We start from the raw sequence: 12,888 nt of genomic DNA on the forward strand, positions 1-12,888 counted from the left end.
GTGAATCAGAGCTGAACACATAGCTTCAGAGTGCAAAAACAGATCAAGCCCTCTATGGTTTCTTGACCACCACTGAAAAAAACCAAAACAATCAACTTCTATCTAGACAGAGGTTTAATTACTATTTCCACTGGGTGGTTAATGTGAATTGCTCCTGTTATGAACCATCTGCAGGGTATTCAGGAAGACAAGGTTAAGCGTGTTCAAACCAGACAATACAGAGTTGAAACTGGCCAGTGGTACTCACTGGAGCTTCTTGTGTTTCAGAATATTGAAATGGCGCTCACAGAGAAAAATGGGGCTTTTTACTTTTTTAAAGAGAAAGCAGATGTATGTATGAAGGCAAAATAAGTGAGCTTCAGTGTCAATCAGACTGAGGTTGGAACAAGAGTAGAACACAGCACCTTTCTTGCCATCCAGACACCTACCAGGCACTTCCAGAATATGCCTCTGGTGGACCTCACAGCTGGCTATTAGTCAAATTCATAGTAGTTCAGGTCTTGCCAGCGGAGGGGCTGTTTTTCCCCACATGTGGACCTCACAGTTGATTGTGACTCATAAATCCATAATAGTTCAGGACACGCTAGCTGAGGGGCTGTTTTTCTCCATGTGTTGTACTCTACCCTTTGCACAGACTGGAGATATTTCCAACCAATACACCCTTGTTTTGTAAGGAAGGAAATTGGTGGCAGGCTGGTCAGAAGTGTGCTGCAGTCCACTCGAATTCCTGATATTTCAGTGTCTTTTAATTTAAAATCAAAAGGAATCTTTAGACTTTGGAGTTCACTTTCCAGCTCTTGGCCTGAAATAGTTAATGCCTTAAACTACAGCTCATGTTACAAAGCTGATTTGCAGGCATTTGATGTTGCTTTGAGAGTGTGCTTTGAGCATGGAGCGACTTCTGTTTTTGTAAGAATTTTTGAGGTTTCACTGTTTTATTGTTTCTTTTTTATGGCAGAGCAGCTAAGAGATGAGGATAAGTATCTTTTATAGTGTTCAACCTGAAATATATAAATAATGAAACAGAGGTCTAGTGTCAGTACTGAGCATTAAAAGAAAAACAGAATCTGTGGAAGGTACAGTACTTTTTTTTTTTTTCCCCTAAAGTGCTTTACTGCTCTCCTAAAACAGGATACAGAAAAACTGTAATGAGCCAGTCAAAATATATGGAGTCAGATTACTAATGAAACACTCATTTAGGACTAAATCCCAGTCCTGCTGAAGTCACTGGAAACAAAGGATGCGGAGAACCTCTGCTGAAGTGCTGAGTACCTTTGAGGGCTGGGCCTCCCTTTCCAGAGAACTGGAAAGATGTATTTGAGATTCACCTGCAGAGGAAGTTGTAGCATGACAAGATAAGGATGTCACCGTTCAGAAGGGCTGTCTTGGATGGAAATAGCAGTTGCTCTGATTATAGCTTCCCTTCGTTCCTCCAGGTGTGTCTGCTCAGCTGACCAGCACTCGTCTTCGTCGGAACACCTCCGTGGGCACCCCATTCTGGATGGCTCCAGAGGTTAGATTCATGTTTCAAAACATTTTGTCATTGGTATTCAAGCTGCCACATTCTGCGTTTCTGCTCTTTCTTTGTCTTTCTTTCTGACCGCTGGTCCTTTCACCAAATGAAATAGCAATGTCCTTTAAAAAAGTGTTTTAAACCTTTTTTCTTCTACGTTTGCAAGGATCAAGTTAAAATGGAGTTTGTTTTTGGAATTACAAGGTTAGAGCCAGAGAGCAGGATGTTGAATTGCTTACTAAAATGTTAGAGGAGAGAGTACTACCATTGATCCTTGCCAGCCTTCCAAGTCCTGAAACTGTAGGTATCTCATCTTCCCATGGATGGAAGAAGCCCAGGGTGGTAGTGTGATACGTTATAGCTTTTATTTTTTTTATTTCTACACCTGGAAAGTTTTTAATACTATATATCCATAGCTGACAGCAAGAAATGGAAGAGGTTTTTATGAATGAATAAGATGTACTATGTACTTGGAGATTTTTCCGGCCTGAAATTGAAGCATATAAAGATACATTTTAAGCTGAGGCAGGAAAAATATTTCGTTATAAATAAGCGTATGTATTTACTCTATTTGTGCATACACAAACACGTGCATATACATCTATTTATAGCATATGAAACTATTCTGTTTATACACATGTATTTTTATAAACATACTCTGTTTATACACGTTGGTCTAGCCTTGTAGCTAACAGCACAAACGTTGATTTAGAGCTGTAGCTAATAGGATGAAAAATTCTAGATTCATCCAGCATTCTGGATGAGCTGAAATGTATATGAAGTTAAATACATTTGCTGTAATACAGTGGCAAACACATTGTTGAGAAATTTGCTTGATCTTAAAATTCGCTGATTTGGCTGAATAAGGACCCAGTAGGAGATAGTGAATTCAGCTTCTGCTTTCTTGCTTGTTTCACTTCATAGAGCGAGCAGTATAGCTCCATTAGTTATTTTGCAGTAATAATCCATAGAAAAGAGATTCAGGGTTGTTGAATTTCCTTCTGCTTCCCTCAGCCATGGGATGCAGTTTACCACCTTCAGCTGAAAAAGCCAAGGATTTGCACCCTTTTGTCAGATCAGGGAACATCTGGTCAGAGAACCTGGTGTTCATGGACACCTGCTGTCTCTATTTTAAGCATTGCTTTTTTTCAGCAACAGAATACTTTAGCTTGCTGAATGTGTGCAAGTCTGTGTATTTCACCGAGTATCTCCATCCTGTTAGAGATTCCCCCAGCTGTGGGTGTACTCTTAAATTCGGACATTTGACCATCCAGTGACCATCCCAGTCTTTTACTCCAACAGGTGATTGCCTGTGAGCAGCAGCTAGATAGCTCCTATGATGCCAGATGTGATGCATGGTCACTGGGTATTACTGCAATAGAGTTGGGAGATGGAGATCCACCCCTTGCTGATTTGCACCCTATGAGGGCACTCTTCAAAATACCAAGGTAATATCTTGATGTGTTTATTTCTTGCCGGGTTAGACTGAACTTTTTCATTAACTGTTACTTTCTTCAAACTTAGACTGTATAAGTTTGTTGAGTTTCTTCATATTATTTAGGGGAGGAGGAGGTTAGAAAAACTTTGTCCAGCTGTATTTTCTGCAGGCTCTGCTTCTGCTGAGTCCCATATATTGTGTTACAAACAATGACTTATGATAGAAATACAGAGTCTGAGTATGCCACTGTGGTGAACAGGCCCCACACCTGTTCTCAAGAGTTATCTCATGTCCTTTGAAACAAAGTATTGTTCCACCACTCACATACATTTAGGCTACCACTTTTCATTAGCTTTTGCTGCTCCTGGCAGTTCCAGTGTTGCTGTCCTCGGGCAGTGCAAATAGCAACTTCTTTCGTGGTTTCTTTGAAGCTGGAGATAAAAGTACCCGAAGTGCCACTTACAGCGTTTCAAAGAACATCAATCTTGAAGTCTGTAGGGGATGATCATACTGCAGTTTGTGGGTTTCATTCTAACAGTTGCAGCAGTACCACAACAGTTGAGACCACATAGTATACATGAGTGCTTCAAGTCCTTTTCAGCCAAGTCACCCAGATTAGTTTAAATTACCTTGAGGGTTAAGAAATCTTGGCTGACTTGGCACTGAAGCAGAGCGTGAATGCTCTTCTTACCTTTACTTGCTGTGGGAAAAGCAGTTACAAACTGCTGTGGTCAGTCATTTCAGCTAGGCCTTCAAAAACCCATCTGGCTTATACCCTTACAAATACTGGGCACCTTTCTGCCCTGCAGCAAATATAAGATCAATACCCTTTCATTCTATTAAGTAAAAGCTGAAAGTGATAGTGTAAACATTAAGCAGCACTTAAAGAAAAGCAGTTATGACGATTGATTGAAAGTAGACAGAAAAGCCACCTTGTCTATAGGTCATTCCTTTTGTCTTCATGACTATACTCAGTGAAAATGGCACCTCTGTTTGAATAGAAGACAACTGTTAAAACAATCTGAACCAAATTAACACCTAGAATGAACAGCTCTAACAAGAGAAAAGAAAGTAGTAGTATTTATTTATAATAGAACTGTATTTAGTCCTTCACTTGACTTCTGATTATCTTCTGATAAATGAGAAATAGTTAATAAAGAGTTAGTTCTTTCTGACACTTTATTCAGCAAGTTGATTAATTTAGTCCTTCTGGGAAAACTTAAAATAGAATTTCTTTTAAAAAATTCTTTTAAGAAAGTATGTTGTTTCAGGCTTGAAAAAAGAAACTTGCCATTACAAGTGAATAGTGATTAATGCATTGTTACTTTCATTTCTGTTTATTGATTTGATTGAAAAAATTATAGTGATTCTTAGCTACGCTTGGTAGATCATCTCCATGCTATTTCTCCTTATTAGTTATGTAAAGTAGGAGAACCAGTGAGGCATTGTATCATCTACCCATGCTCCTATTACCAGTGGAAATCAATATCTTTTTTCAGTGGCCTTCTAAAACTCATTACTCAGCCTGCCTTCACACATTGTTTTTGTCAAGTGAGTAGCTTATTAACTTATCATCACACTGACCTTTGCAGGAATCCTCCTCCAACGCTACAGCAGCCTGAACTGTGGTCACCTGAATTCAATGACTTCATTAACAAGTGAGTAACAACTGAGACCACAGTAGCTGAATATGGAACATGTGTAAATGTCATGTGTAAAATATTTTTGTAATCTCTGTGGAAATCTGTTGCTACTAATACTTTTCCTTAAAAATCTAGTCTGTATATCCAGTTTGACTTCCAAGTGAGGCTCCAGATTTAAAACACGAAATAACAATATTTTAACATGCTTGATGTTTCTTTTTTTCTTAATTTAAAGAATATTTAGTTTTTAAATCCAGTAATTTAACTTCTTGGACTCATTAATTCTGTGAAATCTTAACAATTTTCAGTACAGAGCTGTTGTGATTAAGATGGATGTATTTATTATGGAGGCATGAATCAGCTACAGACAAGCATTTCAAAACTTAACAGTGATCCCTCAATGATCATATGCTTTTTCTGCCAGCACAGGTGCTTGACTAAGGATTATGAGAAGCGTCCAACAGTATCTAGTCTTTTGCAGCATGATTTTATTAAGCAAATTGAAGGAAGAGAAAACGTGCTACAAAGGCAACTCATGGAGTTTATTGATGTTCATCAACAAATGGGAGTCACTGAAAAGGCAAGGTAAAAGTAGCTAAAAAGTAGACCAATTGGGACAATTTTGATATTTTCACTGTTTCAGAATAGCTAGTGCTCAGAGAATGATTCACCTCTCGTAACTTTAGCTGGCCAAAAAATAGAGAGCTGAACCTTTGGGGTCCCCTATAGAGCCAATGGAAAGAGAGGGACATCATGATGTACTTTGTACATTGATGTACTACTGGTGTGACTGCTCCTGTGCTTCAAGGTAAAGGATGACAATTTTTTCTTTTTTTTTAAATGGAACATAAAATTTTAAAGACATTTTAGCATTATCCTCTGTATAGAAAAAGCTTACTAAAATCTGCCACATTTCCTTTCACACATATTTCTAGTAACAATATACACAGCAGTCTTCAGTTCTAATTTTGGAGAATTTTCTATTTACTTAGTGCTTTGAAGATAATAATAAAAAATATATTTCTAAATAATCTATAATTTTCAAGTTTTCTTGGACTTTAAGTGGATATGGGATGAGTAGTAGTTTCTCTTTTCTGGCGTTTCAGTAAAAAACTATGCAGTTGGCTTAAATTTAAGTCTCAGACAGGATTTGTATGTTCTATATGGTGAAGTCTTGACATTTGCTTAATCCAGAAAGATTCTGGAATTTAAATAAGCTTATTGGATGTTAGTGCTGAGCACTAAACCAGCAACATACTCCAGACTTTAAGAAGTATTTATTAATAAAACACAGGGAAACAATATGTGGCAAAATAAGTCCAAAACACTAAATTATATGAATTGAAATCCTGATAACACTTGTGACACTGATCCTTTCAAAGCCAAAATAATTTTTGAAAATCAAGCTTCTAAGTCAATTACGTATCATGAGCTTTTTTACCCATTTTATAGAACTCATATGTTTGTTTTCTATCAAGTCCTATTCTTTTTTTTCCAAATACTTTCATTTTTTCATGTAAATGCTGCATAAAGCAAATTACATGAACTTTCTTTTCCTATACAATACAAACATAAAGAAAGCAGCCCAATTGGCATGTGCATAGAGCAGTCAAATGGCACAGGAACGGGACTATCTATTGGTACTTTCTCCATCCTGTTTACACTGTGTTTTATTAACCAATCACTCTTCATATGAACCAGAGTTTAAGGGAATATATTACTATGTGATGAAGTTACCTATGCTTTTACAGTTGATCGAATGTAATTTCTACATAAATTTTCCCAAAGGAAGATGGAATTTTCTCTCTGAAAATAATAATTTGTTCTCTGAAACTGTGCAAAAATATTTACTTATTTAACTAAGGGTGTAATTTAAATGGCATGGTGTCGTGGTTTGACCCCAGCCAGCAACTAAGCACCACGCAGCCGCTCACTCACCCCCCCCACACCCAGTGGGATGGGGGAGAAAATTGGGAAAAGAAGCAAAACCCATGGATTGAGATAAGAACGGTTTAATAGAACAGAAAAGAAGAAACTAATAATGACAATGGAAACACTAAAAAATGACAACAGCAATAATGAAAGGATTGGAATGTACAAATGATGCGCGGTGCAATTGCTCACCACCCGCTGACCGACACCCAGCTAGTCCCCGCGCGGCGATCCCCCCCGCCCCCACTCCCCCCAGTTTATACACTAGATGGGGCGTCCCATGGTATGGAATACCCCTTTGGCCAGTTTGGGTCAGCTGCCCTGGCCGTGTCCTGTGCCAGCTTCTTGTGCCCCTCCAGCTTTCTCACTGGCTGGGCATGAGAAGCTGAAAAATCCTTGACTTTAGTCTAAACACTACTTAGCAACAACTGAAAACATCAGTGTTATCAACATTCTTCGCATATTGAACTCAAAACATAGCACCTACCAGCTACTAGGAAGACAGTTAACTCTATCCCAGCTGAAACCAGGACACATGGTTAAACCAATAGCTTGGTCCATATTTCAGTTTAGCAGTTTAAAATACTAACAAGTAGGCTGATACTAGTTTAAATTTCATTTGCATTGATTTAACCAAATCTTTTCATACCTGAGATCGGTGAAGGTAGTATGAAAGACTGCAAGTAAAAAAATCACATTTTACAGTCACTGTACCTATAATCACTTCAGCTTTAACATGTTTATTGACTACATTTGCTGGAAGATTGCCTTTTATAACAGTGCATGCATTAAAAGATTAGCCTTTTCCTAGAAACAGTAAGAATATCCAGCTTAATATCAGTTGCTATCTCTGTACAAGCAAGAAGAGCAGACATCATTTTCCAGTAGCTGAAACTGTAGTAAAGTATGTACATCATTTCACTGTAGAAGAAATTAGAATTTCAGGCCTGTAAAGGATGTTACTACAGAATAACATTTGGGTTTTCTGCTGTTGAATGATAAAAAGATTACACAAAGATCTTTGAATTCGGTAGTCATACTTTTTTTAAAGCCTTTAAATACTAATCATATGTATCTTCTGACCTTCAGTCTGCACAGAGCAAATGGTGTTAAAAGCAGTGTCTGTACAGAAGTACAATGTAAATCTGCTTCAGAGTAAAGACGTAGGCTGTGTAGTGACAAGTCACCTGGAAAAGTCTCATCTTAAAATCTCCTGGGTTTCTTTTCTTGATTATCCTGTTCTGGGACTGTTTTTACACTGGCATGTTAGGGCCCTGCTGTGGAATTCCTGAACTTCGACCAGTTGCTGGCAACTTTCCTTGTAAAGCTCCCTCCTGATCTCCAGCTCACGCTTTCTTGGTCCATAATTTGAAGGCACAGCTCTCCTGCTTCTTAGCACTGGGAGGCAGGTAGTTTAAGGAACTCTTCCTTGCACCAACGGAAGAAATCCTCCTACCTGTGTCGTGTTTTATAAACAGGCATGGCATATAAACTCAGGAAAATTGGTAATGTTAACTTAACGCTGAAAGTAAAGAATCCAGTTATTTTCTCAGTATGTGTTTACTCTCCTCTTCAAATTTGACTTTATAAAGTCTTTTATAAAAGTTTTCAATTTCAAAAGAAAAAAGAAAAATGCCTGGAAGTTAATAGCTGAGGTCCAGCTACTGGGTCTTCCTGTGTGCACTATTCCTGTTTTCACTCAAAATCAAATCACCCTCTGCCCAGCATGCTGAGGTGTAATTCTGTTCTGACTGCCTTCTGCAGTGGTAGTCTGTGGATGTGCTTGTGATCTTACCTTGTTGTTTGCTGAATGCGCAGTTGATACAGTTCAAAATGAAGAGATCATGTTAGGTTATGTCTCATTCTCAGAGGTTTTTGCAGAAGGCCAGATCTTCAGATCCAATCTTTGTGCACTATGTCTGCTTCAGGAAGAGTGTGTGATCTCTAAGCACAGAGTGGGGCCACCCTACAGTCACTCCCATTAGCACCATTGTTCCTGACGTATTTTCTAACATCGACAAGTCACTGAGTTATTAGGGCATTGCACTGGGCCCTCTGAACCTTCCTGTTATTGTTATTCCAGTGAATAGGAACCTAGTTTTAGGTTCTGCATTGTACTGCATCCTTTCTAAACACCTAGCAAGAGGAACAGACCCCACCAACCTCCCAAGTCACCAGAGAAATCTCAACTTACGCTGATAAAACTTTAAATGGCAATATGCCATAGACCTGCTCCAGACTTAATGAAGGTGATGGAAGATTGTATTGTTTTTTCAGTAGCCTCTGAACAATCTTATAACACTAGCATATCTTGTGCTACTTGAGGCTCAAAAAAGCATGAATACTAGCAGTGAGCTTCATTACAAAATCCACTTTTTTACTTTGAGCAAATGCAATACATTTTTCTCTAAAGTCATCACTTCTTTATGCTAAAAGTATCTGTTTGCAACTTAACCTCTCCTAGCTCAGCTCTCAGGCTGAAATTACAATGGGAAGAGCATGAGAAAATATCCTTTGATATGTTAACACTTTCCTATAGCAACTTGACTGAAACATCTCTAAAATCTGCTGTTTGGAATGGTGAAGTAAGTGACAGGAGATAAATTGACGTTATGGAGGAGGTAAAGCAGGCAAAGTTGCATACTAAGTGCAATTAATTTGGGGGTTTTTGTTTAGCATTTGGGTTCTCACTGAACTGTGAATTCCTGGTGAGGAGAGTCACTTTCAGGACAAGGCCCCTGGGCATCTGCAAGAGTTTCCTTTGTCATGGCTATGGCAAGAAAAGCCTATTTCATTGTGCAGCTTTGTAATATGGTATTTGCATCTTTTCAGAGGCGTTCATGACTCATAATCATCTTGATACTTCTTTTTGCTCAGTCTTTTCAAATTGATGAACTTTCAACTAATAGAAAAAATTCTGGTACATTCTAGTAGTATGATCTTGAGGTTTTATACAAATAAACTTCATCCCATATCTGTTACTTCAGTCCTCAGGACCACCTAACTCTTTAAATACTGTATTCCAATTCTTTTCTGTGTTGATAGTGACACAAAAAGCATGATAATGGAATTTATTGCACAATCTTTAATGAAAATAAGACAAATTCTCTAATGAAGAAACAATAACCTCATTTGAGCCTGATCATACACTTTTGGACACTGCTTATGTTTCCCCTCATTTTTAGCAAATCCTTCAATCACATACTTCTTGTGAGTCACATTATAACTGTTAAAATTTATAATTGGTGATGAAAATAATTATTAGAAATGAGTGCTGCAGCATATACCCCAAAACTGTTCTAAAAATACACTTCTTGCTAGGCCAAATGAGGGGAAAAAACTGCCATGTAAAGAGTTTTACTTTGCAACAGAAATAGCTGTCTTTGAAACGGCCTTCAGAACTGTCGCATCTACACCTGACAGTCAGGCTTGTAAGACTTTTATCTTGAGTTGTTTGGCTGTGTTAATCTTGACTGCTTTTACAATAATCTCTGCAGAAATATGCAATGATTAGTACAACGTGTATTTCCTGGGAATTATGACTCATTCCAGAATGAGCTGCATATGCGAGGGATATTTACTGCACCTAGATTTCAGCAACTGACTCTGGTCCCCAAGTTAAGAACCTCATCTTTATATGCCCTCTAAATAAATATGGGAAGGAGACCGATTCTACTGCAAAGTGATTGAGAGAAAGGGCTTTTGAGTGAGCTGAATTACTCCCCTAAGATTTTGTCCTTCTGTATTTACCATGTAGGGATAGCACTGAAATCCAGTGACAGGGTGCTAAACAGTTGCTCTGTTTAACTATTTGGAAAATTCAGGGAGGTAAGTTCGTAGAAGTTCATGTACAACATGCACAAAGGTGGTTGTCAATTTACTCACCCCTATTAAAAGCAGGGAGAACCATATAGTTTCCTTCCAAGACCTTCCCTGATTGTGCAGACTTGCATCACTTATTTTCTGAGTGTTCTCTCTCTCTGTCTCTCTGACTCATCCTGCCAGTGGAAAGCAGCTGATAGCAGTCCTTCAAGCCCAACTCTGAAGGGCAGGCTGTAGCAGAGGGTGGGAGATCACCACGCTAGCTTGACAAAGGCACTATGAGGGGCAGAGTAAGATAGCTCACAGAGTCCGGTGCTGAGCTGGTCAAGGTCTCCACATGAAATCTGTATCTGAGTAGGGGCTTAAACCTGAGGCTTTGAAGTTCCAGACTAATCCTTGAGCACTTCAAGCCACTTCTTCCTCTCCTGTAACTCAGTGTGGGCTTTGTTGTAGCAACAAGGAGTGTGTATTCTTGCATTGAGGACACTCCTGTGTAGGATGGCTACGCTGCAAACTGCTCTCAGGCTGTAGATATGGTGAGTTTCTGGCAACACAGGCCTTAGAATAAGCAGATCTCCGGTCCCATATGCTTCTAGCTAATACACATCTGTACAGCAGAATAAGAATATCCTTCCATACAATACACTGGACAGCAGCAATGCCTGAATGAAGAATAGTTTACCTCCTGAAGCAAAACAGAAAGAAGTTCCTCCTGCATTCAGGACATCCTGGCAGTAATGCTCTGCAACTGCTACTGTACTGTTGTGTCAGTCCTCTTGCTCAGCAACTTATTCCTCCTGAAGGCGGGATACCTCACCAGGCATCGCTTACTTTTGAAGCTTCTCCTTCATCTTCTCAGTATGGTTCTGACCCCAGAACATGGGCCTGACTCATGAGGGCAATAAAGAACTAATCCCCAAGAGTCCTTTTAGAGATCTCTTATTTGCTCAGTTAAGAACACATATTTTTCCCTGAAATTTGTTAGGGATACAGCCATTTCTTGTGGCTATTATGAAGGACCAATAATCTGCTTTTTTGCAGGGCATGGTAAACCAGCACAGACTTTGGCAAACAGATTGTGCAGAGCAGGACATGACCCAGTTGGCTGGACATGGGCCACCTCTGAATCAAAAGCCCTGTAGCTCTGCTGGGCAGCACTGTGCTCTCAGCAGCATTGCACAAGCTTGAGCACAGCTCCCGGAGACTGCAGCTGGTGCTGTGCAATCATTTAAACATAGAGGGAGTGCAGGTTTGTCTGCAAAGCATTGGCAGATGCAGCTGCAGTCTTATCAATACGCTTTCCTAAATTCAGGTACAGATTTTGCGTAGATATAAGACTATAGTTTCATTTAAGTGTATTTCACCAGATACATCTGTTGAAGATGAGATTTTGATTTTAAGTTTGAATTAATATTGCTCTGTGCAACCTCCAGAGAAATAGAATCACCAGCAATGACAGATCCTGTACAGGTTTCTCTGAGTTGCTTCTTTTCCGTTTGTCACTTTTAATGCTATTTGTAACTGCTGGGAGGTATACAGCTGTTCCCACCTTCACCTTACAGGAAACTTAATTATTTTTAGTTTCTTCTTTATACCCAGACTAAGGCCAGCCCTTTTCCTGTCACTTTTTAGTCTGTAGGTGATTCTCCAACCAGTTTAGGCAGAGAGTTCAACAGGGCATCGTGAGTCACACTTCCCTTTTCATGCTATTTTGGGAACTATCAGAAATCTTTTAAATACATTCTGACAATTTGAAGAAGAAAAAGCTGCAGTTGCCTCATTTTGATTTAACTGAGTCTTGAAAGATAAGCAGGGGGGTGTGAAGGAGGATGCACAGAAACAATGCTGCCTTGACTCATTTTCTTGTCCATACTGGGTTGATGTTTCTGGCCTTTAGCTGCTTGAATTTCTTGTTGAGCATGGCTGTAAGATCTAATGCCTCCAACAAATAATTTCTGAACAGAACAGAGAAACATGGTTATTTCAGTTCACAATGTCTATGTGCATGACAATAATGAAATTTCAGCATTGATGTCAACAGCACTGATGTGGGGTTTTTTAAGTGGTTGGAGTTTTAGCAAGTGAAGCAGTATAACTGCCCTTGAGGGGTCTGTGCCCTTTGACAGCAAAGCAGAAAAATATTGTGTTCTGCAAATCTGCCACTCGGCTGTACTCTGGAGAATGGAGAATATAATCTGGTTTAACAAGCACTACCGTTCTCATAATGTCAGCTGAAGAGGATTACAGGAGAATCAATTTTATGTAATTAAGCTTCCCTGGCATAAATAGAGATTGTTTCCTAAAAAAAAAACAAAAAAACCTCCATGACTGGAGCATTCCCCCCCGCTTCTGCAAGGCAGTTGTTAACTTCCTACAATAAACAAAAAATAGTAATTGAAAGAAATCTTGGGAAATAGCACACTCTCACTGATATGCAGTAACATTTTAGGGAAAAAAAAAAAAAGTGTATTCAATGTGTAACAATTCCACCAGAAATGGAAAGCATAACTTGACAGATGTCTTGTTTTGGGTCTTCCTTC

General features: G+C 39.0%; 1 protein-coding gene across 1 annotated transcript in view; it reads left to right on the forward strand.

Moving 5' to 3' along the window:
• MYO3A (myosin IIIA) overlaps positions 1 to 12,888 on the forward strand; it is a 126,144-nt gene that overhangs the window by 52,006 nt on the left and 61,250 nt on the right. Inside the window, exons 6-9 of the mRNA XM_010562842.1 lie at positions 1,437 to 1,513; positions 2,816 to 2,961; positions 4,544 to 4,609; positions 5,024 to 5,179. Of these exons, the coding sequence (XP_010561144.1) occupies positions 1,437 to 1,513; positions 2,816 to 2,961; positions 4,544 to 4,609; positions 5,024 to 5,179 (445 nt within the window). The remainder of the gene's footprint in view (positions 1 to 1,436; positions 1,514 to 2,815; positions 2,962 to 4,543; positions 4,610 to 5,023; positions 5,180 to 12,888) is intronic.

Source organism: Haliaeetus leucocephalus, unplaced genomic scaffold, assembly GCF_000737465.1.
Source record: "Haliaeetus leucocephalus isolate CR32 unplaced genomic scaffold, Haliaeetus_leucocephalus-4.0 Scaffold0, whole genome shotgun sequence".
NCBI lineage: Eukaryota > Metazoa > Chordata > Aves > Accipitriformes > Accipitridae > Haliaeetus > Haliaeetus leucocephalus.